We start from the raw sequence: 22,383 nt of genomic DNA, 5'->3' as shown, positions 1-22,383 counted from the left end.
CTGACAAGATTAGCTGTATGCCTGTTTCTGGAGTTATTCAAACACTACTGCAGCCAAATAGATCAGCAGGGCTGCCAGGCAATTGCTATTGCTTAATAGGAAATAAATATGGCAGCCTCCATTTACCTCTCACTTCAGTTGTCCTTTAAAGCGGACCTGAACTCAGAACTTCCTCTCTGCTTTAAAAGATATGCAACAGCATAAAAACTTTTAAAGAAAAACATTTCTTTGTTACAGCTGATACAAATCCTGCAATAAATCTGCAGTGTCTCTACCTCCTGATTTTATGGAAGCAGACATATTGTTAACATCCTGTGCTTTCCAATCAGCCTACCTGCCGTGGCAGTCAGCTGACACAGCTGAGGGATTCAGGCAAGTGCAGAAGGGGGAGCTCTGGGTGCCCAGGCACCCCCCCCCCTTATTACAATCTTCAATAAAAAGGCCCTTTTGACATGTAAAGGAGGCTCCACCCCGACCGTTATAAACCCCACCCACCCTCAGTAAGCTCCGCCCCACGGGCGGTCACTCTGGAGCAGGGACGGCTGATGTGCAAGAGGTGGCTTGCTGGTGAAGCAGAGAGGAGCAGAACTGCTGTGAAACCTCCTGCAGACCCTAAGGCCCCGTTCAGACTGCAGAACGCAGACCGCAACGCATGCGGACCGCAACGCGTACGAACGCACGCCATCCGCGTTCGTATGCGTTGCGTGGCTGATCCCATCACTGAAAAGTGAATGGGACAGCCATGCGTTTTTACAAAAAATGCGTGCAGCATGCGTTTCCGGACCGCACAGGTCCGGAACGCATGCAGTGTGAACATCAGACATTGCACTCTATGCACTGTCTGATGTCGTGCGTGTCGGCCACCTGCACGCATTTCCAAAACGCGGCTGGAAACGCGTGCAGTGTGAACGGGGCCTAACCCTGCCCACTAACCCCCTGTTGTGGAGATGCTGTTCTGACTGACACTGACTACTAAAAGGAATTTCTTGCAAGAAGGAAGTGAGGTGAGGCTCTGTGATGCACACAGCAGAAGAAACTGCTACAACAGGTACAGATCCTTCTGTATTGGGGATACCTCGGATGCCTCAAAGTGCAGTGGCATTCCTGCTGCTTTTTCACACAGCCCATTCAGCTGTGACAGCTAATTGTGTACAAATCATGTGCAGCTCATTAAGAAATAAAGAACCAGGCCCAGCTTTCCTGCAGCTATAAAGGGGGCTGAAAGTGTGAAACAGATAGCAGATGAAGCTTTCCTCTAAGTGCAGTGCATAAATCATTGTGAAGTGCAGCACCTGGTACTTTTCTTCTGAAAGAAGTCAGTGTGTGATGGCTGAGGCTGGGGGGAGAGGTGCAGATAAACAAGAATGCTGTGCTACAGTGCCACTATCAGCTGCCTCATTGAGAAAATAAAGTGTACTTTAAGATGTCAAAATAAGCAGATTGGATACTTACCCGGGGCTTCCTCCAGCCCCATGAGCACCGCTGTGTCCCTCGCCGTCCTCCCGAGTGCCTCCATTCGCATATTATCGGTCCTAGTAATCTGTCTCAGTCGCGCCAGTCGGCTCTTCTGCACATGCGGGGCCACTCCGTGCATGTGCAGAAAAGTCCACTGGCATGGCTGAGCCAGTTACAGAGGCTGATTGCAGCCGAACAGAGGCATTCGGGAGGACGGCGAGGGACCTAGAGGAAGCACCGGGTAAGTATCAAATCTTTTTGTAAGCCCATCCCATGTTTACTTTAATGTTTGCCTCGGATATCCTAAGGCACACATGTAATGTAAAGCTAAACCCTAGTACACACAATAGGCAGGCGGCAGCTGTTGGAGGCAGGTTAACGGTCTGAATGACTTCACACCGTTGAATGCAGCCAGCGTCTTTGTGATTGAATGTGTGTCAAGCAGAGGGGTTCGCGGATGGTTTGGAACAGTGAGAGAGCTTCAGGGGGTAGGGAGGAGAGTTTACATGTCACTGCAGGGCAAGGTCCACTTGTTGGTACTACTATGCATTGTATGGGGGGGGGGGGGGGGGAGAGAGAGGAAAGGCCCCTTTTTGAAATTTGAGCACCCCCCACTTAAGGGACCTCTGCACGGCCCTGGAGGGATCAAATTACAAACTTGTGATTAGACACAGATGAGAGGGATTAGACAAGCTAAACTCCCTAAATACATTTCTCTATGCTTTCCTTCTGTCTTGTGCAAGAGTTCATTTCTACTTTAACTCTCCTGGTATTGCATTCTTGTCTAATGTTAATACATCAAGGTGGAAGAATTTCTCTTCACTCTTACATGCATATTGTGCCTTTAAAAGTTTCGACTCGCTCATAGCCTGAACAGTAAAAGTGTGTCATTAACCCATTACGCCCTGCTAAGTACCGATGTTATCTCCCTGGGGATGCCTTGGGCTGACCTTACATCTCATAAATCCGTTCCTGGTGCTTAGATCCCCTGGATATATATCTATAACGATCGTCACTTTAATCTATTCTAAGTGCTAATACTCTTACTGCTAAGTACCGGTGTAACACTATGGATCTGCAGCAGTAACCCGATCCATTCTACGTGATGGCACCATCAGTTGTGTGCAGTAACACTATCGATTGCACCTTGTAATACAATTCATTCTGAGCCGTAATGTCATCGGTCCCATGTGGCCTGCGAAGCGCCATTGATCCCGTGCCGCGGCCTCCTGCATTCCAAACGACAGCTGCATTGACTATTGGTGGAAATCACATTAGTGCGCGGCGCTGGCGCAATCTACCGTTCGGCGTTGCTGTTTCTCCCTGACAAAGCAATAGCTCTTAAGTGGTATTAATACTGATACTAAGGCAGGTACTTACGAAATGTTTCTTATTCTTATCGATCCGTGGCGTTCTCTCCCACGGCTTCAATCAAAGGCAATTGAACGTGTAAGGAATTTTGGCAATATTGAAGCTTAAAGTGGTTCTAAAGCTAAAAGCTTTTCAAGGTAATTCATAATTCTTTTGTCTCTGTTTCCGTTGTTAGGAACAATTTAATTCCATATCGGTAGTTAACAGCCTGTATTCTGTGGAGTCGGGAAAGCGTTATGTTGCATATGCGTAATTCATAAACTTAGCAGGCTTTATTTAACACAATAGTACGATTTTTTTAACGTTGCAGTTTGCCAGGGTCATAGTCTTTCTGCAGTTCCAGATTAGATACAATGAGGCAGGGGCGTAGCTAGACTTAATAGGGCCCCCTGCAAAAATGATAGCATGGGGCCCCCTTTGTACTCGAACCCCATGTGATTGGGGGCTGGCGAATGGTAGCAGAGAGTGTTCTGCTGTGAAGTAGCAAAACAATTACACTCGCTCCTGCACATGGTTTTCATGAGCTAGTGGGGAGGTTTCTTTGCTAATTGGCTGCACTTGCGGTTGGGGAGAGGGAGGAGGAGGGGTCCCCAAAAGCCTCTGGACCCCCCTGCAATGGCAGGTGTTGCAGGGCGATTGCTACGCCCATGCAATGAGGGGAATAACTATGTGTGACTCAGCCTAACAGCAAATTTGTAGCTGATTTCCTTACTTCTATATCTAAACTAGATACAGACACAGAACATTGAGATCACGCTTTTCTCCTGGCAACCTCGAAGTGCCAGAACTGAAGCCACTAGGGCCTCTTTACTGTATAGTTGCTGGCTTACTGAACAGGAAGAGTCGAACCCAGGTTCCCTGTGTCAGCGGCAGAGCCCTTAACCAGTACACTCAGTGGCGTAGCAATAGGGGTTGCAGAGGTTGCGAACGCATCGGGGCCCTTGGGTCAGAGGGGCCCCATGGGGCCCTCCCACAAACACAGTATTACTTCTCTATTGGTCCTGTGCTGGTAATAATCACTTATATAGATGCTTTGAATAGTAGTAATCATTAACACACTATTCCCCATCCCCTTCTTGTACCTCTAATACTGTGGTTATGCTTGGCAGGTTTTGGTGCACAGTATCAATTGTTATGTAAAAGTGCATTAAAAGCCCCATGTAAAACGTGCACAGCGGCCCATAGCTCCTTAGCTATGCCACTGAGTACATATCCAGCCACTACACAGACATCTGGGGCGTAACTACAGGGGAGCAGCCCCTGCGATCAAAGGGTGGCCCAGAGCTGTAAGGGGGGGCCTCAACTACTACTTCACTCCCATCATTCAGATCAGCTGTTTTTGTGGCTACACTTGCTATGTGTAACGATCGGTGTAACACAGAGAGGGTCTGATTACCGGTGATCTGCAGTATCACCGTGAATACAGAATATACCCGATTATTGATGATCTGCAGTATCACCGATAATCAGATATATCTACTAACCTCTGGACACCTGAGAGATGAGAGTGTTTAGTGCAACAGTAATACTTTGAGTAACGCACCCGTAAGATAGGTGCTGTTAGGAATTCACCTGGAGGTTCCCGCAATGCGACCGCTCATGATGAGTTGCGTCGGAACCTCCACTTCCGCATGTCAACGGCCATCCTCCGCTGGTGATGCGTGCACTGGGGATCGCTCTGCGCATACTGGTGGGCGGCTTTTTCGCTCCTCTCGGCCACAGTATGGTCTGAGGCGGCGACAGAGGTAGTGTCAGCTGACAGTTTAGTCAACTGACATGGGTTTTAATAAATATATAAAATATGAATACTGTCCCTGGCCAGATTTGAACCCTGGCCTCTCACGCCAGAGGCAATGACTTTGACCAGTATGCTATAGCTAATATACAGCCAGGAGGTTTTGTTAGTCAGCTGAGTAGTTACCCAACTGACATGTATTGCTACCTGTGTCAGCTGATCTCTTCAGCTGACACTTAAACAGGATTATTGCCTGCGTGTGATTGGCTGCTGTGTGCATGTGGTCGACCACTGATTGGTTGCATGAAGTATTTAAACCTGCTGAGTGCTTCCTGTGATTGCCCGTGATAGCTTTGGCTGTGTGCTTTTGCTGGGTGTGATTTCCTGCTTATTGATTACCTGTGAACCGACCTCTGCCTGGAATCTGACTACGCTTTGCCTGCTGCCTGAACCGACCTTCTGCCTGATCCCTGACTATTCTCTGATCTCTGCCTGGACCGACCTAGGATTACCTGACCTTGATTTTGCCTGCTCCTTGTGTACCTCGATACTTCTGATTGTACGTGTATGACCTCGGATTGTTACTGGACTCTGCTTATCTCCTGTTAGGTTCTGGTGAGTTACATAGTTCACTCTACGTTCAGCTCCTATACCTTGCACCTACAAGGCCTGGGTGTAACCGAAGTCGGGCAGGTGTTGTTTCCTCACCTCCCGTTCAAGCGGGGACGCGCCACATAGGGTGAAGAAGGTGGGGATAGATTGGGGCATAGGAGCTGAGCTGTGAACTGATAACTGGCCAAGCCTGACATAACAGGTGCTAGACAGTAAGAGATACTGCTATGGATCAGATTCCTTCCACAGGCCTGAAGCTCCCCAAGGGGCGGGGCAAGGCTGAGAGAGGGAAGGACAGAAGGTGAGTGACACCAATGGTAAAGTGTCACTGACAGGTCTGTGAACTATCTCCAAACAGGGAAGATAGTTCTCGAGGGCGGACAGGCCAGGTCGGCAACAGACAGACAGATCAGGTTCAGAGACAGGAGGCAGATGCAGATTCCAGAGACTAGCCGAGTTCAGCAACAGAGTATCAGAATGACAAAGGTACAAAATCAAAGATCAGAAGAATGGTCAGGAAAGCAGAAGGTCATAACAAATAATCAACAATGCCTAAGCTAAGGTGTGAGATCCTTGGCCGTCAACACCTAAGAAACTGATCTAGAGTATAATACAAATAATAACAGATTTCCTAGACTAAGGTGTGAGATCATTGGCCATCAACACCTTGGAAACTGGTATAATAAACACAGATACTGACAAGGTCTGCGTGCTACCACGTAGTGATCGCAACGCCAGACACCAGAGGAATGACCAGCACCCAGTATATATACTCTAGCGCTCTCCAGCGCCTCCTCTAAGTGCTGGACCAATAGGAAGTGGTAGATTTGTCAGCTGACCGGCTTAGTCAGCTGACACCCTTCTGGCTGTCATAAAAGCTCTGCCTCTCAACGCGCGCGCGCGTCCTTCTGAACCTGTGTGGACTATCAGTCCCAGCCACACCAGATCTGTCTTGCAATGTATCCGCTGTGCAGGACGCGGAACCAGCCGCACCGCTAACTGAGCATGCGGCGGTTTCCCCGCGCTTAGGCACTGTGTCAGTAATAGGCCTATGCGTACCGACTGCCGCGTCGGACGCGGATTCCGCCGCTAGGCATGCGGCAGTTTCTCCGCGTTCCGCCCCGCTAGTGGACGCGTGCCTAAATACTCCAGATGCCATGCTAAACGCGGAATCAGCCGCCTCCCTCTGAACACTTGAGGCGGCTCTTCCGCGTTTTCTCACACTATGAGTGTGAAGATTATGATGTCCAAATTTGTTTTATGACCCTTGTAAGATGGGCCCTCAGGCTCTGAGGGTCAGAAGGGTTAGGCAAGGGAAAAGTGTGTAAACAACATGGGGGGGGGGGGATCGACATTTCGCTGGGGGGCCCCAAGATATGTAGTTATGCTCCTGAGAGACATCTTAACTACTTCACCACTGAGGGGTTTTACCCCCTGACCACCAGAGCAATTTTCACCTTTCAGCGCTCCTTCCACTCATTTGTCTATAACTTTATTATTACTTATCGCAATGAAATGGACTATATCTTGTTTTTTCCGCCACCAATTAGGCTTTCTTTAGGTGGGACATAATGCCAAGAATTATTTTATTCTAAATGTGTTTTAATGGGAAAATAGGAAAAATGTGGGGAAAAAAATCATTATTTTCCAGTTTTCGGCCATTATAGTTTTTAAATAATGCATGCTACTGTAATTAAAACCCATGAAATGTATTTGCCCTTTTGTCCCGGTTATAAAACCGTTTAAATTATGTCCCTATCACAATGTTTGGCGCCAATATTTTATTTGGAAATAAAGGTGCATTTTTTCAGTTTTGCATCCATCCCTAATTACAAGCCCATAGTTTATAAAGTAACAGTGTTATACCCTCTTGACATAAATATTTAAAAAGTTCAGTCCCTAAGGTAACTATTTATGTATTTTTTTTAATTGTAAATTTTTTATTTTTTTTTAATTACCAAAAAAAAAAAATGGGGAGTGTGGGAGGTAATGAGTATTTAGCATAGCAATGCAATGGTAGGTTTTACAGATATTTTACTGTAATTATACCAAACTGTAGGCTCACACAGATCTCTCCCTATCCCTATCCCTAACCCCTAGACCCCTCTTTGTTTAAATATATATAATTTAATAAATTGTACATATTACATATATTGTGCTGTAACTATACCTAACCTTACTCTCACACAGAGCCCTCCTTGTACCTATCCCTAACCCCTAGACCCCCCTGGTGGTTCCTAACCCTAAGACCCCCCTGGTGGTGCCTAACCCCAAGACCCCCCTGGTGGTGCCTAACTAGAGATGAGCCGAAATTTTCGAAATTTCGAACTGCTTTTATTACGAATGCGAAATTTAACATTACGACCCAAATTCGTAATTTCGTAATTAATTTTCAAATCGTAATTTACAATTTCGTAATTGAAATTTCACTCCCGTAATGACGAATTTCGTGTCTCCAACCGAAATTTTACTTTTTCAGGTTTGTAAGGGTTTCTATCCCTCTAGATGCCTAAAATGAATAGCACAGCCCTCCTCCTCCTCCTCCCTCTCTCCAGAGATTTGTAGTATTTCAAAACCATACTCACATTCATGACATGTCCAGGGATCAAACCCAGGCCAACCACATGGAAGACAGCTATGCTCACCACCATACCACCAAACACACACTAAATAGACTGCTAACCTAAATCTTACTTGTAGACAGTCATATGAGACACATGCTGGGTGCAGGGCTTTGAGATTGGACCATGCGATAGAGTGAGGTGCAAAAATGAAATCATGCCTAGCAGAGGATGGTTTCACAGTGCTAAATGCTAGGCTGGCTGTGGTGCAATTGGTTAGTGTGTCTGGCTGGTAACAGCAAGGTTACAGGTTCAATTCCATCCAGGCATGTCTTTTCCTTTTGCGTTCAACAGTTGTCCAAACAGAGCCAACAGAGCCCCAGATAGCCATGTAGAGTTAGGTCACAGCTAGCCTGGCTGTGGTGCAATTGGTTAGTGTGTCTGGCTGGTAACAGCAAGGTTACAGGTTCGATTCCATCCAGGCATGTCTTTTCCTTTTGCCTTCAACAGTTGTCCAAACAGAGCCAACAGAGCCCCAGATAGCCATGTAGAGTTAGGTCACAGCTAGCCTGGCTGTGGTGCAATTGGTTAGTGTGTCTGGCTGGTAACAGCAAGGTTACAGGTTCGATTCCAGCCAGGCATGTCTTTTCCTTTTGAGTTCAACAGTTGTCCAAACACCGAGCACAAAGTTTTGCATGCGTAAAGTTTTACGCACGCAAAATACCCCATGGGGTTCAATGGCGCAGCGCGCGCACGCAAAAGGAAAAGACATGCCTGGATGGAATCAAACCTGTAACCTTGCTGTTACCAGCCAGACACACTAACCAATTGCACCACAGCCAGGCTAGCTGTGACCTAACTCTACATGGCTATCTGGGGCTCTGTTGGCTCTGTTTGGACAACTGTTGAACGCAAAAGGAAAAGACATGCCTGGATGGAATCGAACCTGTAACCTTGCTGTTACCAGCCAGACACACTAACCAATTGCACCACAGCCAGGCTAGCTGTGACCAACCTCTACATGGCTATCTGGGGCTCTGTTTGCTCTGTTTGGACAACTGTTGAACTCAAAAGGAAAAGACATGCCTGGATGGAATCGAACCTGTAACCTTGCTGTTACCAGCCAGACACACTAACCAATTGCACCACAGCCAGGCTAGCTGTGACCTAACTCTACATGGCTATCTGGGGCTCTGTTGGCTCTGTTTGGACAACTGTTGAACGCAAAAGGAAAAGACATGCCTGGATGGAATTGAACCTGTAACCTTGCTGTTACCAGCCAGACACACTAACCAATTGCACCACAGCCAGCCTAGCATTTAGCACTGTGAAACCATCCTCTGCTAGGCATGATTTCATTTTTGCACCTCACTCTATCGCATGGTCCAATCACAAAGCCCTGCACCCAGCATGTGTCTCATATGACTGTCTACAAGTAAGATTTAGGTTAGCAGTCTATTTAGTGTGTGTTTGGTGGTATGGTGGTGAGCATAGCTGTCTTCCATGTGGTTGGCCTGGGTTTGATCCCTGGACATGTCATGAATGTGAGTATGGTTTTGAAATACTACAAATCTCTGGAGAGAGAGAGAGAGAGAGAGAGAGGGAGAGGGAGAGGGAGAGGGAGAGGGAGGAGGGGGAGGAGGATTGGTTGGTTATTCATTTTAGGCATCTAGAGGGATAGAAACCTTTGCAAACTTTAAAATACTAAATATCGTAATTACGAAAATTTGCGTAATTTGCGAAAATTACGAAATTTCGATTACTGCTGAAATCGTAATTGTAGTAATTTCGCGAAATTTCGGAAATTCGTAATTAGGTCATTACGCTCATCCCTATGCCTAACCCTAAGACCCCCCCTGGTGGTGCCTAACCCTAAGACCCCCCTGGTGGTGCGTAACCCTAAGACCCCCTGGTGGTGCCTAACCCTAACCACCCCCTGATTGCATATATTATACTGTAACTATACCTAACCCTCCCCGTGCCTATCCCTAACCCCTAGACCCCCCTGGTAATGCCTAAACCTAACCATCTCCACCGCACAAACACCCTAAACACATATAAACATTAATATATTTAATCCTTAAAATACTTCTCTACAAATAACATGAATAAAATAATTTATATATTTGTAATAGAATAAATAGCCTTACAATAGCCTTAAAATCACGTATACATTAATATTATAAATAGAAAAAAGTATATATAAATATATACAATACAATAGATAGCCTTACAAGCATTAGAAATCTTAAAATAACAGTAACATTAAAAGCGATATTTTAGTAACTATAATCAACGCATTATAAGTGTAAAAACAACCTTAAAATAACAGTAATATTAAAAGCGATATTTTAGTAACTATAATCAACGCATTATATGTGTAAAAACAAAGTTAATACCAAAAGCGATGTATTTCTAATACAATAAGGTTGAAAACGGTATTTACGCATTATACATATGAAAACAAATTTTTAAATGATCAAAGAAGTGTAAATGGAAATTTAGTTGTTATACTTTTGTAAGCGAAATATTTAAACTAAATAATAAGTAAAAACTGATATAAGCGAAATTTAAAAACGAAAAAATAAGTATAACACAATCTCAAAACGAACTTGTAAATGATATTTGTTATAAACCTTATTCTGTAAACGAAAAATTTTGTTAACACGATCCCTGTAACCGCTATTTCCTGGGCGCCCTTTTTTCCTGTCGGGCGCCGAATAGCCGATATTTTGCATTGCAGTCTATGGCGGTGCCCTTTTTGTCCACTATCCCTGTGCGCCCTTTTTTACTAGCACCGGAGGAAGCATCAAAATGACATGAATGTGTCATCAGAGTCACATAAAGATTTGGAAGGAGAAGCCATCAGTCAAGAAATACATGGCAGTGAACTCATCCTGTCCCTGTCTACTTTTTCGGTTGCTGAACAGTGGAAGTTGGGAGTATTTCAGTGTTAAAATTTGCTATGAATCATAGAGAAGACATTAGTTTTAATGAATATTCTTGTTTTTTATTTCAATTAAAGTTTTACATTTAACACTTGCATGTGAATAAGTAGGGTTAAATTACCTCCTTTACCTATTTATTTGGGAGGGTGAAGACATCTGGACAGGCCCTTATTATTGATAGAAACTCCCAGAATCCACATCAAGCACTCCCCCCAGGGCTGGCAGCACACACGTTGGGTGGTTAATCTCACTTCCCTGAGCATGAGTTGGGCATGAGACCCTTGATGTAGCCTTAACTGTTTCTCATAGGGTATAGTTACCTTTTAGGGACATCGGGTCTGCACTATTGGAAATCTATGTTGTGTTTCAGGATTTGTCTCCAACACGATGTAGATTTCCACAGCAGTGGTCCTGCTGCTGTCCCTGAGCAATGGAATGAGCAGCGAGGAGGGTACAGGGAAAGTGGGACCACTGCTATAAACATCTACATTGTGCCAGAAACGTGTGTGTGTGTGTGTGTGTGTGTGTGTGTGTGTGTGTGTGTGTGTGTGTGTGTGTGTGTGTGTGTGTGTGTGTGTGTGTGTGTGTTTTGATCCCCTCATTATACCTTTACAAATAATGGGATGAATGACCACAAAGTCGGAAACTTCAAGTGTTAAGTGTCTTGAGCAGTGATGTAACTAGTGGGAGCAGTCATAGGGAGGCCCAGAGGTGTGGGGAGGCCCCAACTACTAACCTTCCCATTCAGTGATACTTTTTTTTCTTGCTACACATGCTATGGGTGTGAAGATCCTGATGGCCACTTGATGTTTTATGACCCTTGTGTGATTATGAGCCTCCATGTTGGGAGGGACACCAAGGGAGGCAAGGGAAGGGTTGTGTACATTAAGGAGGCCCCATTAAAGTTTTGCTGGGGAGGACATGATTTGTAATTATACGCCTGGTCTTGAGTTTTCTGAATCTACGTAGCGAGTTACACAAGTAGCGTAACTTGCTCTGTTAATTGCATAAATTTATTAAACTTCACATGTGCTGTTTGTACGCATTAAAGCTAATGGTACTCAGTTAAAAAAAAAAAAGAAACCAGATACTTACCTAAGGAGAGGGAAGACTTTGGGTGCTAATGTGCCTTCCTTCTCCTCTCTCGGTGCAGCGCTGGCTTCCCAGTTCAAATCCCTCGCTGCAGGGGATTTCGGAAGTCTTCGGGAGCCGGGAGCTCCCGAAGACAGATGGCTCCATACTGCACATGCATGAGTGCGCTAGAGAGGACGCTTGTGCTTGTGCAGTATGCAGCAGCCCGTCTTCGGAAGCACTCGGGCTCCCAAAGACTCTTCGAAGTCACTTTCGCCAGTGGAGCAAGCAGTATTTGACCAAATTAGTCAAACACTACTCCCAGGGACAGCGATGCACCGAGGGCACCGGGAGAGACGAGGGAAGGCTCATTAGGACCCAGAGCATTCCCTCTCCTTAGGTAAGTATCTGGCTTTTTTTTTAATCAGTGGTTCCCATTTACTTAAAGTTTCCCGACCTTTTGTGCATATACCCCTATGATGCATAAACCAATCCCAGCACAGCGAACGAGCTGATGAAGCCGGATTGCTTTGTTGGAATAACAAAATTAAGCTATCTGTATATAAAAAAAAATTGCCTGAAGTTTCTTTTTAATTTCTCTGCAGTACATATTGTAAGCTGCTCTCGTGATTGCTGTGGGTTATTATGCATCACCTGGAGTGTTTTCGTATAGAAATTGCACTTTAAGTGCAGTGTGCAAAATGTCACATGGTATGCATCGCTCCGGAGAGAAATACATAGAATTTCTAATGAAAGGCAATTTACTGTCAACATCAACAGATGGGAAGGACCTGGGAGACATCTTTTCCTAGCATATGAATCTTAGAAAGCTGTTTAGCAACAGAGATGGAACACCAGGTTGCGTGTGAGGAGGTGTTTCCAGCAGAGATAGAGTGGTTGAATTGCCATGCATCGAGTTGATGAGATCTTACCTTGAGTACCGCATTTTATGGTGCTGCAGATCTTTCCGTTCACAAGCACAGCCATAAAGTGGAAGCAATTCAGGCAACGGATACTAAAATGGTGCCTGGTATATACAACATCATGTATCAAGGCTTTACAGCCTCCCACACATAGCTTTGGGGCGATAACTTGGAAGAGGATATGTATAAAAAAAAGGTTGAACGCATAGTAATGAAATTAACAAAATGGAGTTAGGTGAAAAATAATCATAAAGGACTTCATTAAATAGGTTGCAAACCCAGAATGCAGGACACTTTCATTTCAAGAAAAAGTAGCGTTATTATAGGAAATATGCAACAAAAAATAAAATTAATACATTAAAGATCTTAAAGTGGACATAAACCCACCAAGAACTGAAGTCCACAGGTATCATTAGCAGGCAGCAGCACTAGAGGTTACTCAGCTTTTGTTCAAGTCTTGGTCCTCACCCTTTATGGTAAAGAAGTGGTATTTATGTATAAGCCTATCGAACTAACAACTGGTTGGCTAACAGCTGATTCAACAGTGGCTTGCTATTAGCGCGGTGAAGAGCTAGTGTTAGATATCAGTTAGGAGAGGTTAGTGTTAGGCAGAGGAGAGGGGAGGTTAGTGTTAGGCAGAGGAGAGGGGAGGTTAGTGTTAGGCAGAAGAGAGGGGAAGGGTAGTTTTAGGCAGAGGAGATTGGGAAGGTAGTCTTAGGGAGAGGAGAGGTTAGTGTTAGGCAGAGGCGAGGGGGGGAGGGTATTGTTAGGCAGATGAAAGGAAGGGGGTGGGTAGTTTTAGACAGAGGAGATTGGGGGGGGGGGGGTAGTGTTAGACAGAGGATAAGGAAGGTTAGAGTTAGGCAGAGTAGGGGGGGGGGAGGGCAGTAGTGTTAGGCAGAGAAGTAAGTTTTAGGCAGAGAAGATGGTAAAGGTAGTCTTAGAAAGAAGAGAAGTAAAGCTTTTCTCTTGAATTGTATTACCTTACTTGTTTTTATCCTAAACTATAAAGAGAGCTAATTCATGAGTTAAATAGGTACGGAGAGGGAATCATGGATTACGATAGATAAAAGGAAATAAATAATGATTACTTTCTGTTCTAAGTGACTTCTGTTGAGAGATTTCCCTTTATTTCCTGTTCTCAGTGACCCCTATTGAGAGATATTTCATTACTTGCTGTTCTCAGTGACCCCTGTTTTAGGTAATGCATTACTTCCTGTTCTCTGTGACCCCTGTTGATAGGTTTTGCATTACTTCCTGTTCTCTATATCCACTGGTGAGGTATATTCCATCACTTCCTGTTTTGTGTAAAACCTGTTGAGGGATGTTTAATTACTTTTTGAGGGATGTTTTAAGCTCTCTGTGACCTCTACTGTGGGGTATCCCATTACTTCTCCTTCTACCTGTCTCCTGTTGAGGTATATTCCATTACTTTCTGTTCTGTGTAACCCCTGCTACTGGAAAATGAAATGACCAGAGTGTTCTCACTGGAAACACATAGAGCAACATTCCCCTGTTCTACTAAAAGGAAGTATATTCTTGTTTTGTGTATTTTCTGCAACAGAGACTCACTTTACTTCCAGCTCTTGGTGATCCAGTCTCTAGGACCGGACCTGAGAAAAAATCTCTGGAATATATAAACAGCGATTTAATCCTGGCGGAGTCTGATTTCACCATTCTATCCAAAACAGAAATACAAAAAAATTGAAATGTTATGTTAATCTCATGGGTCATATTGTGTCATTTCAGAAGCTTTCTTACTAATAAAAACAAGTACTAAAGCAGGAATATTTGAATATTAATACATGTGTAATATTTCATAGTTTTCTTGCTGAAACATCCAAACAGTCTTATTACCTAAATATACACGCCCAGTCAGCTATATCTCCCCACCACACCACCTAAAACCATCACATAAGAAGAATCTAGGCTGAACTCCTGTTTGGCTCTCCAACAAAGTTGGAGAGCCAAGTTGGCATCCTCTCCTTGTGTATCTAGCAGTTTTGTAACAAAGGCTGATTTGACCCAGTGTCATTCAGCTTAATATAGTAAATGGTAATGTGCTCGAGCGTACGCTACATGCGGTCCTGTTAGTGTAGCGTTCGCTCGTTAAAATTACCTCGCGCTGATGGACACATTACCATTAGTGAATCAAACTGACTTTTTTTTTTTTTGTTTAACAAGAACCCGAGGTGAGAGGGGTATGGAGGCTGTGTTTTTTTTTCCCTTTTAAACAATGCACATTGCCTAGCAGTCCTGCTCAACTTTCTGGTCAGTAGTGTCTGAAACAAGCATGCAGCTAATCTAGTTAGATTTGAGTCAGAGCTCCTTATCTGCATGCTTGTTCAGGGTGTAATGCCAAAAGTATGAAGCCTTTATACACACACGCCTGACTTAAGTCGGCGGAGGCAGCCGATAATGACAGCCTCAGCCAACAATCAGGCGTGTGTACGATAGCCAGCAACCCCAAACCTCCCAACATGTGAGTGATCTACTTAAAGAGAGACTGAAGTGAGAATAAATCTCGCTTCAGACCTCAGAGTTAGCAGGGGCATGTGTGCCCCTGCTAAAACGCCGCTATAGCGCGCCTTAACGGGGGTCCCTTCACCCCCAAATCCCCCTCCGTAATGCCGGGGATCTCTTCCTGGTTGGGGCAGGGCTAACCGCCGCAGCCCTGCCCCACGCGTATCTCCGCCTCTCCCCCGCCCCTCTCAGTCTTCCTTCACTGAGAGGGGCGGGGGAGAGGCGGCGATGCGCCGCTGACAGACGCGACTGGAGGCAGGGCTGCAGCCGTTAGCCCTGCCTCCAGGAGCGACCAAATGCATGACCAAGTCGTGCTGGGGTGGGTTTGGGGGTGAAGGGACCCCCTTTGTGCGGCGGGATAGCGGCGGTTTAGCAGGGGCACACGTGCCCCTGCTAACTTTGAGCTCTGAAGCGAGATTTATTCTCGCTTCAGAGTCTCTTTAAACCCAGTGACGGCAGTCCTCCCAACGATCCCATTGTTCGCACCATTCCCCGACCACCAGGTCGACATCAGTTATGATCTCCGACGGGCGACATCAGTTATGAGTGTGTACGAGCCCTTTGAGGTAGTGGATCAGAAGGGCATCTATGTACATTGTTTTAAAGGAATTAAATAATAACTAATATAATAACTTATTTAGTAGTTTGTCTATTTTGGGAAGGATGCTGTCCTCTAGTTATTGGGGTTAGGGTTGATATCCATTTTTGTTGTGCTGTATTTCAATGAAAAGATAACTTTACATAAAACAAATATGTTAAAAACACTATAATTTTGTGCTATGGGAGAGAGGGCAAGTCAGGCATTCAGCTACTCCCATTATCCTTCTTTTTAAATTAGATAAGCAACAAGGATGAGTAGGTTCGGGTCTTTATGAGACTGTATTAGAAAATAATAAGTATAATAGGTGTCATTAACTTTTAATTATATAAATCAGAGAATCCGGAGAGCGATAAGTAAATATGTGTGCTAATAATAGATGTATTACCTTGCTTTCTGTAGCATTACCTCTTCCGTGAAGGATAATTGCTTTTTATTAAATGTAATATTGTTTTAAATGCACAGATAAACTGATTGTCTGGCTGGTTAGCCCCTCGTGTCTGCAGCCCGGTGATAAACACCACTACAATAGGCAGTTTTATATTAGGACAAAAACATTATCAGATAATGTGCAAAGGGGCAAGACTGGTTCTGTTGAAAAGGACAGCCGCTATTTTATTTTATGCTTTTCAACAGGACGCTGGCGGGGCATGATAGGGTAAATATTAGAGGGGTTAAAGTGAGACAGCCACCGAGGGGGATTAAAGTGGTGTGAAACTCAGCATTTCTTCTTTGCTCTAAAAGATACTTTACAACAAAAAGGCTACTACCAGAAAAAAACACTGGTAGCAGAACAGCATTCCAACAGTTAAACACAGCACTTTCTTCTTCGATGGGAAGCTTAGCACCATTGCCAAACTTAAGGAAGTGGTTACAATAGTAGCTGATAAGAAAACAAATAAGATAATATAAACACTGCTAGCAGTGTCTTGGCTGAATACAAGCCGAAAGTACACAGAGGAGAAGACACATATCTCACTGAATACATTGTAATACATAAATACAGCAGCTATTCAATAAGTACAATGGCAGCTTTCAGAGCAAATAAACTGTACTTTGGAAACTTGTAAACAGATAATAATACTTGTGCACAAAACCAAATATTATAACTGTATGGGTAATACAAAGTAGGAAAACTTGCTTTTACTGAATGTTATGTCAGAGTTTAATCCCGCATGAGAGTAGGGAGAGGTTAGGTTATAGTAAAATATTGGCAAATATTATATATGAATGAAGTAGTGGAATATCTGTAAATTTACCAATATTTTACTACCAGCTATTTCCTCTGTTCTTTTCAATGGGCTCCTTTATCAAATGTATGCAAAGTATAAACCTTATTGTAACATTGTTTTTTTCCTCGTTTAGGTCTGGTATATGGATGGTTACCTGAAAGGTCGAAGAGTCTTGGAATATCGCAGCCTCAATGACTTTATCAAGGGTCAGAATTTCGTGCAACATCTCCTGCCTCATCCCTGGGCCGGTACTGGTCACGTAGTTTACAATGGTTCTCTGTATTACAACAAGTACCAGAGCAACATTGTAGTGAAGTACCACTTCCGATCCCGTAGCGTCGCTGTCCAGAGGAACCTCAACAATGCTGGCTATAACAACACCTTCCCTTACTCCTGGGGCGGCTTCTCAGACATTGACTTCATGGTGGATGAGAACGGCCTCTGGGCAGTTTACACGACCAATCAGAATGCAGGAAATATTGTTGTCAGCAAGCTGGACCCCCAAAGTCTGGAGATCCTCCAGACCTGGGATACCGGCTACCCAAAGCGGAGCGCCGGAGAGTCGTTCATGATATGTGGCACCCTCTACGTAACCAATTCTCATCTGGCCGGAGCCAAGATCTACTTTGCATATTATACAAATTCTTCTACTTATGAGTACACAGATATCCCATTCCATAACCAATATTCACACATATCTATGTTGGACTACAACCCGAGAGAGAGAGTTCTCTACACTTGGAATAATGGTCATCAAGTTCTCTATAATGTCACGTTGTTTCATGTTATAAAGACTTCTGGAGAGTGATGTGGACTACATAGGACGATCATCTCACCTCCTTTTGTTTCTTGGTTTAATTCTTTTTACAGTCTGATAATTCCAGTTATTTCTATGAAACGCACAGAACACAAAAGACTTTCACGTGGTTGAGTGAGCATGGTATCAATAAACTTTTTTTTCTTTTTCCGGTGGAAAATAAAGACAGTATTTGACATTGTTTTGGTTTGGTCAGTGTTTTTATTCTGTGTACCGTGTGATGATCCATTTTAGAATTACCCTATACTGTAGCGTACTTCTAATATTACTAGTAATTGAAATTTGACAGAAATTGTAAGTTAACCCAAGAGTCTAAAAATAGCAGAAATGTATAATATAGTACAGCAAAGTCCCACTACACTTTTATAGGCCATAAAATACTCACAAAGTGTCCAGTGCCATCTTCTAACCTTTTTGTTTCTCCTAGCAGCTTAACGGCATCCAATCAGGGGTGTAACTATAATTTGTCGGGGTTCGTTTGATAATTTCATGTCCGATCAGCTGTCTTTGGCTTGTGTGCCATGGAGATCTTTGGATTGCATGCCAGATTGCAAAGTGATTAATTTGGGAGCTGATTTCAGCAGACATTTAATTGATGGCAGTGTTAATAGCGGTTATAGGGTGCAGAAGCACCAATGGTGAGTTGAGTGCCCTATACTAGCCGATCTGCTACAACTAGTTTGATTAGCCAACTGGCTGGCTATTAGTAGTCCATTAGCTAGTTCTCCAGCTAACTGTTAGAGGCAGGCTATAGTTCCACTAGACGATTGGCTATAAGTAGCCATTCGGCAAGTAGTTTGGCTACCACTTACAGGTAATACTAGCCAAATGGTTAGTAGGTTGGTTAGTGCTTTCAGCTCTGGAGGGTTAATATTAGAATTAAGGTTAGGAGGGGTAAATAGTGTTAGGCATTAGGAGGGGAGGTTTGTGAAAGGCATGGGGGAACTAGTAAGTCCATAGTAAAAAAAAAAAAAAAATTACATTTCCAGTGATTTACTATAACTATCTGCATAACTGAACAGATAGTACTCACCAGATTGCAATCACCAGGTAATGACGGAGTGAAGGGTGTTGCATTCCTGTGGTCATCATAGTGTCCAGATGGGTGGTTGAGGGTACCCAACCTAAGACCTTCATAAATCTCCATGGATACAGAGCAAGATGGCTGTGAGCTAATAGGACCCTTCCAATGTATTTGTGACTATTTATGTCTGATATATATAAAAAAAGACTGTATTCTCTTGTGGATGCCCACTCTGGACTTTGTTAGTACCGCAGGCCAGTAGAGTGACTTCTGCCTTTCTGATCACAAATGTCCAACAAATGTTTTGGTTTCCATTAGGTTCTAGTGGTACAGTTCCTTCAGCTGCCAAAAATCATCAGAGTTGTAAATTTTACTTCCAATCTTCTTCAATTGAAGAACTGACTTTCAGCAAATGGTGGATCCGTGTCTAGTTTTGGCAACTGAGTTAGTATGTTGTCAAACTATCCCACAAACAGGGGAGTGTGGAGGCACCTATATATAAATAATTATTATATGATTGAATAAGTAAGAGAGATACAGTATGTTCTTACCTCTCCAGAAGAATTACACCAAATGATTGGTAAAGGTTTTATTCAAGCACAGTTTGTTAGGTGACAACACATTTCATAGGTCTCAGCCTGCTTCCTCAGGTCAATTACACACGTGTCTAAACATAAGCGCGTATTTGCTCAGCTAAATATCCACATTATCATTTAAAATACTTATACATCACATAAAATTACATAAAACCATCACAGCTATAATGATTCCAATAAAACCATTCCAATAAAATGAATCCCCTTGACAGCAACATATGTTGCTATTATACTCCTATTATACAATATATAGAGTGTACCCATACTGGCCAATTGTATTAGTTGTATTAGTTATACACCTCATATACGGTATATCTCTTAATCTTATTCCTATTCCCTATAGTGTCCCTATAAGACATAACAAGGTGATGTTGTATATTTTTCACAGTGGTAATAATTACCAAAATCACCTGTGTGGTAATAAACCAAGACCTTATTGGGTATCGCATTCTCCAGATGTATAAATGTCTTAGTACATTAGTTTAAATATACAAATTATTTTCTCTCATTTTCTCGTTATCGATATAAAGGGACTTGGACTGTGGGGAAAGGAGGACCATGTTTTAAGCACAGAGTACCTTGATAATAGGCACCATCCTAGACATGTCTGCTAATACTGTATTGGACTTTATAATCACTATAACAAAGGTGTTTACCCTACAAAAGCTGCACAATAATGGTACTACTCAGAATCATTTTTATTCACCAAGAACAACGTTTTTGACGTACCCGAAATTATTTTTGGTTAACATGGCCTTGGCAATAGTACATACAACAGACATAGCATTAACAGACATGGGAGATATACAGCTGAGCATGAAAGGCACATGTTTACAGTATAGAGGACATGTTAAGAGTTCTAGGCCAGGGTGTGGGGCAGTACTGCCCAGGGAAGCTAGGGAGTCAGAGTGAGCAGCTAAGAGTTAAAGAGCAACCGTAACCAAGAATTGAACGTCATCACAATCAGTAGCTGATACCCCCTTTCCCATGAGAAATCTATTCCTTTTCACAAACGAATCATCAGGGGGGTCTTTATGGATGATATTGTGGTGAAACCCCTCCCACAGTCTGATGTCAGGACCATGGTCCTGACAGGTTCCTGTCTGTGTACCTCACTGCATTGTGGGAAATAGCTGTTTACATCTGTTTCCAATTGCCAAAAAAGCAAGCATCATCTCCTTCCAGTGACATCACCTGCCAGCAGTAAAAATGTCCCCATGTGATCAATGTCAATGTAAATCAGGGAGAGGAAAGATTTTACAATGGGCAAACACTGACTAAATCATTTACACATAATTATTGTAAAAATGAAACACTTTTTTATTGCATTATTTTCACTGGTGTTCCTCTTTAAAGAGTTATACTGTGTAAGGCAGAGTCCCCCAACCCTGTCCTCAAGGCCCACCAACGGTACATGTTTTGCAGGAAACCACAAACATGCACAGGTGGGGTAATTAGTGTCCCAGCAGAGCTGATTCACTACCTCTGTGGATTTCCAAAAAACATGTACTGTTGGTGGGCCTTGAGGACAGGGTTGAGGAACATGGGGTGTAAGGGACTAGCGTTCCAAAGGAGGGCAGTCCTGCAGGGGTGACTGGAGTTCAACAGGAGGACTGCTTGGAGGGTGGGAGAGGTTGTGGGAAATCCTGGTTGCCCTCGTCTTCATTCTAGCAGTGTGGAGCAGTGTGGAGGAGGTCTAGAGGTGGCAGTCTAGAGGTGGCAGTGGCAATCTGATGATCTTTTCTGCAGCGCCGATTACTCTTTCAATAACAATTAAACAGGACTATAGTAGAATGTTATCCCTTTAATATTATGCACAGCTATTATGGGCACACTGAATTTTGGTCGTTATTACCACTGTGGTAAATATACAACCCCACATTGTTGGGCAAGTATGCGCTTGTTTTTAGGCACTTGTCTGTAATTGATCTGAGGAAGCAGACTGAGACCATGAAACGCGTTGTCACCCAACAAACTGTGCTGTAATAAAACCTTCATCAATCAAAAGCATCAGAAGATTATTGCTTTATTTGTTGAACCTATGAAGATGCCTGGGAGAGCAACCATCCAGTTCCTGAGAGGTCCTGAAAAACCGAGCAGGGGCGGTTATCTCCCCATAGGCGCATATGGTGGTTGCAGGAATTGCAACCTACACTTGTGAGTACATAAGTTCACAACAATTCTTACCATCATCTATGAAACGATACTGTACCATTAGGCTCCGGGTTTCCCTCTTACCAGAGGTTGAGAAACCCCAGTGACCACTGCCCTCGTTATCCCACATGCAGTTCGGCAGTGTTTCAGCAGTGGTAAGGATGGAACCTAGAGGGTAAACTACAATGACACACATACGCACAAAGCCGCAGAAAAATGCTTTGTTAGAAAGTGATGGTGATGATTTCTATTGTGTTTGATTTGTGCAGCAGTCATTTCTAGATTCAACACACAGACATTCAGCAGATAATGAGCTTCGGTTATTGTTCTGTCTTCAGCATTGAAAAATATTCTCCCAGAATCATAAAACACGAAGCTCACTGTAAATATAACAGAAATAAAAAAAAAAGAAATGGTAATAAGATATCATGAAGTTGTCATAAAGTCTGGACAAAGACACATAGAATTGTGGGAGTAAAAACAGCTTCCCATAATGGCATAGCAGCTGTTTGGTGGGGCTTTTTGGTGCAGGGTGAGCCAAATAATGGCTTACCTTGCTGCTGCAAAAATTGGGGTAGGGGGTTGGGGTGAGTGTTAAAGCGGCACTATGGCGAAAAATTTTAAAAATGTAAAATATGTGCAAACATAAACAAATGAGAAGTACGTTTTTTTCTAGAGTAAAATGAGCCATAAATTACTTTTCTCCTATGTTGCTGTCACTTACAGTAGGTAGTAGAAATCTGACAGAAGTGACAGGTTTTGG

At 43.5% G+C, this 22,383-nt stretch overlaps 1 protein-coding gene across 2 annotated transcripts in view; it reads left to right on the top strand.

Annotated features, from left to right (window-relative positions):
• Window positions 1-18,027, top strand: part of OLFM2 (olfactomedin 2) — a 519,811-nt gene extending 501,784 nt beyond the window's left edge. For both annotated transcript variants that reach the window (XM_068274422.1, XM_068274423.1), the window contains exon 6: window positions 17,163-18,027. In XM_068274422.1, coding sequence (XP_068130523.1) covers window positions 17,163-17,837 — 675 coding nt within the window. In that variant the 3' untranslated portion in view covers window positions 17,838-18,027. The remainder of the gene's footprint in view (window positions 1-17,162) is intronic.
• Window positions 18,028-22,383: the final 4,356 nt, after the last annotated feature.

The sequence above is a fragment of the Hyperolius riggenbachi genome, chromosome 3 (assembly GCF_040937935.1).
Source record: "Hyperolius riggenbachi isolate aHypRig1 chromosome 3, aHypRig1.pri, whole genome shotgun sequence".
Classification (NCBI taxonomy): domain Eukaryota; kingdom Metazoa; phylum Chordata; class Amphibia; order Anura; family Hyperoliidae; genus Hyperolius; species Hyperolius riggenbachi.
The sequence above is the reverse complement of the archived record's forward strand: the minus strand, read 5'-3'. Positions and strand labels throughout refer to the sequence as shown.